This window comes from Nannobrachium achirus (genome assembly GCF_963921795.1).
Source record: "Nannobrachium achirus genome assembly, chromosome: 5".
NCBI lineage: Eukaryota > Metazoa > Chordata > Actinopteri > Myctophiformes > Myctophidae > Nannobrachium > Nannobrachium achirus.
Genome location: NC_137814.1, coordinates 14,837,323 through 14,840,093, shown reverse-complemented (window position 1 = coordinate 14,840,093; position 2,771 = coordinate 14,837,323). Strand labels below are relative to the sequence as shown.

At 45.0% G+C, this 2,771-nt stretch overlaps 1 protein-coding gene across 1 annotated transcript in view; it reads right to left on the bottom strand.

Moving 5' to 3' along the window:
• The window catches only part of LOC308284845 (LIM/homeobox protein Lhx8-like), a gene marked incomplete at both ends in the record, with an annotated part of 89,489 nt that extends 87,983 nt beyond the window's left edge, over nt 1-1,506 (bottom strand). The window contains one exon of the mRNA XM_080725572.1: nt 1,219-1,506. Within this exon, the coding sequence (XP_080581698.1) occupies nt 1,219-1,506 (288 nt within the window). The remainder of the gene's footprint in view (nt 1-1,218) is intronic.
• Between the last annotated feature and the right edge of the window lie 1,265 nt (nt 1,507-2,771).

The following is a 2,771-nucleotide window of genomic DNA, read 5'->3' as shown; positions in this document are numbered from 1 at the left end:
GATGAAGCAGGGAGGGACCCCCACAACCTGTTCATAGATTCCATATAGTTTCATTGTTTGACAGCACAGCCGATGTCCCCGTTGTCATCCCTTAGTATGGGTCTGTTATCACCGTTGTCATCCCTTATCTAAGACTCAGTTGACTACTGGCTACCAGGAGCTGGTAGACCCCATCATGCTTGGTCTTGTCATTGCAATGTGCATGCGCCAACACACGTTCAGAGGAATAACTTACTGGTCGTTCCCTCAGCGGGAATCGAACCCGGGCCATTGGATTAACATCTCCTGTCTTATCCCCCCACCACCAGGACCCTCAGGTCAGCAGATAGGGGGACACTTGAGGTCCCATTCTCTAACAAGGTACACAGGGGGGACCGCGCCTTTGCAGTCGCTGGCCCCACCTTGTGGAACAGCATTCCCGCCTCTGTTAGGTTTGCCCCTTCTGTTGAAGTTTTTAAAACCAGGCTTAAAACACTTTTATTTTCACAAGCCTTTGAATCCCCCTGTTGAACTGTGCACTTTTTCGATTAGAGGCCTTTTCTTTTTTTCCCTTACTACTTTTAATGTTTTTAATGTGAAGTACTATGGTTATGTTGTCAATTCTACTTTTATTTTTAATTTTTGATTGTTTGTAATGATGCATTTTTAACCTGTGAAGCACTTTGGTACAATGAGAGTTGTTTTTAAATGTGCTATATAAATACATTTGATTTGATTTGATTTTGCTAACTTGCGCTACTGAGTGAGCTAACCAGACAGCTGGACGACTTTTTTTTTGCCTGCTTTTAACTTGGACCATGCGAACTAGGGAGACGGGTCCGACTGCAGTACGCAGAAACCCAGTAGGGGCGGGCAAAGGAGGAGGCGGGCCAAGGAGGAGCTGGATTCAAAAGCGGGAGGCGGATTTAGAAGGTTCATATACTATCCAATAGAATCATGGCAATAATGTCACGTGCACGCTGCTCTGTCCCAAAGGTGGGCTTTGAATTCCTCTTCAAACCTTTATTGAACACGGAAACTAACATTCCCAAAAAATAAAACGTTTTTTAATAATGAAAAGTAACTTTTAATAATAAATAACTGTATTGCATTCATTCTTATTGCCGAAAATGACTCTTCAAACCATTATTCAACGCTAGAAAATAACATTACAAAAAAAGAAAACGTTTCCTAATGAAAAATAACTTTTAATAATAAATATTAGCGGCAAGGGATCACCCCCCTGAGGACCGGCAGTCTGCGAGAGACACCCCGGTGGAGGGTTGACGTGAGTCGGCCACCCTGCGGGGGTCTCGCGCCGCCGACCACGGGGTGACGGCAGCGGAGGTCCATGAGAGGTGCCGTGGGACCCTCGCCGCCGGCAACGGGGCGACCGCAGCGGAGGTCTGTGTTGGCCGCCCTGCGGGGGTCCCTCGCCGCCGACAACGGGACGACCGCAGCGGAGGTCTGTGTTGGCCGCCCTGCGGGGGTCCGTGACCGGGGTCCCACGGCACCTCTCACGGACATCCGCTGCCGTCACTCCGTGGTCGGCGGCGAGAGATTATTAATAATCATAATAATTTATAATCAATGAGAAAAAGGAGTCAGTTAAATGCTTGTCATTCTAATATTTGTTTTAAATAATCATAATCATTTTATAATATAATCATTGAGAAAAAGGAGGAAGTTAAATGCTTGTCATTTATTAGTTTGACTCAAAGCAGTAACTTAAATGCTTGACATTCTAAGATTTGTTTTAAATAATCATAATCATTTTATAATATAATAATTGAGAAAAAGGAGGAAATTAAATGCTTGTCATATATTAGTTTGACTCAGTGCAGGGGGCAGTAAGTTTGTTCAAACCTGTCTCAGTTTCATTCAGAGCGTCATATACCTTTAACCCTTCTTGTGCCTATCCCGGACAAGTTCTTGTAATTTTTTCAATCCAATACAATGTTTTTTTTTTTGCTATTTTACTTACCCTGAGCTGCTTGTAGAGATGTGGGTGGTCCTGGCTCGTCCTACGCAGAGTTCGAGTTATACTCCGAGAGCTATGGGGTCCCTCTAGCGGCGCCGAAGGCGGCGCCGAAAAATAGGGCCCCCATAGTTATGGGGGTGGCCCCCATAGTTATGGGGGCCCTATTTTTCGGGTATAAAGTCGGCTAAAACGAGTATTTTCCTATATTAAATCATATTAAATCAGGTACTTTTCGGTATATAGTCTGGATTTCTTGGTACCAACAGTCAGACAACAAGTGCCAGTTTCATAAAATCATTCAGTTCCCAGAGCTTTTCAGTTAATCTACTTAGTTACTTTACACCACTGTCTACAACAGCAAGCAAACATTTTAGCCCGTGAACCTGTCTACAACAGCAAGTATGATGGTTCCCAAACTTTTTAGCCCGTGAACCAAGAGACATTACTACCTTGTACCAAACAAGTAGTGAAAATAGCAGATGTACAAGCTCACAACGAGTTGCTTCGCACTGTGTTCAGTGCGTTGTGACCCATACAACGTGTCTGCCACATCGGTCCAGACCCCAGTGTTAGGAAACAGCTAGCCTCGGAAACCCAGGCTTCATTGGCGATGGTTCTGGTACACCATAGCCATTAGCCACTAGCTAGCCCAAACGTTAGCCTAGCCAGGCAGCACAGCAGCATAACATAGCATTCATTCATCATTACAAGTCTATAGCCACGAGCCCACGACTCACCAGTGAGGACGCCAGGGCTAGCAGAGGGCGATGTTTAATGTCTTCATAGCCTAGGTTGTGTTGTCTTGGTGTTC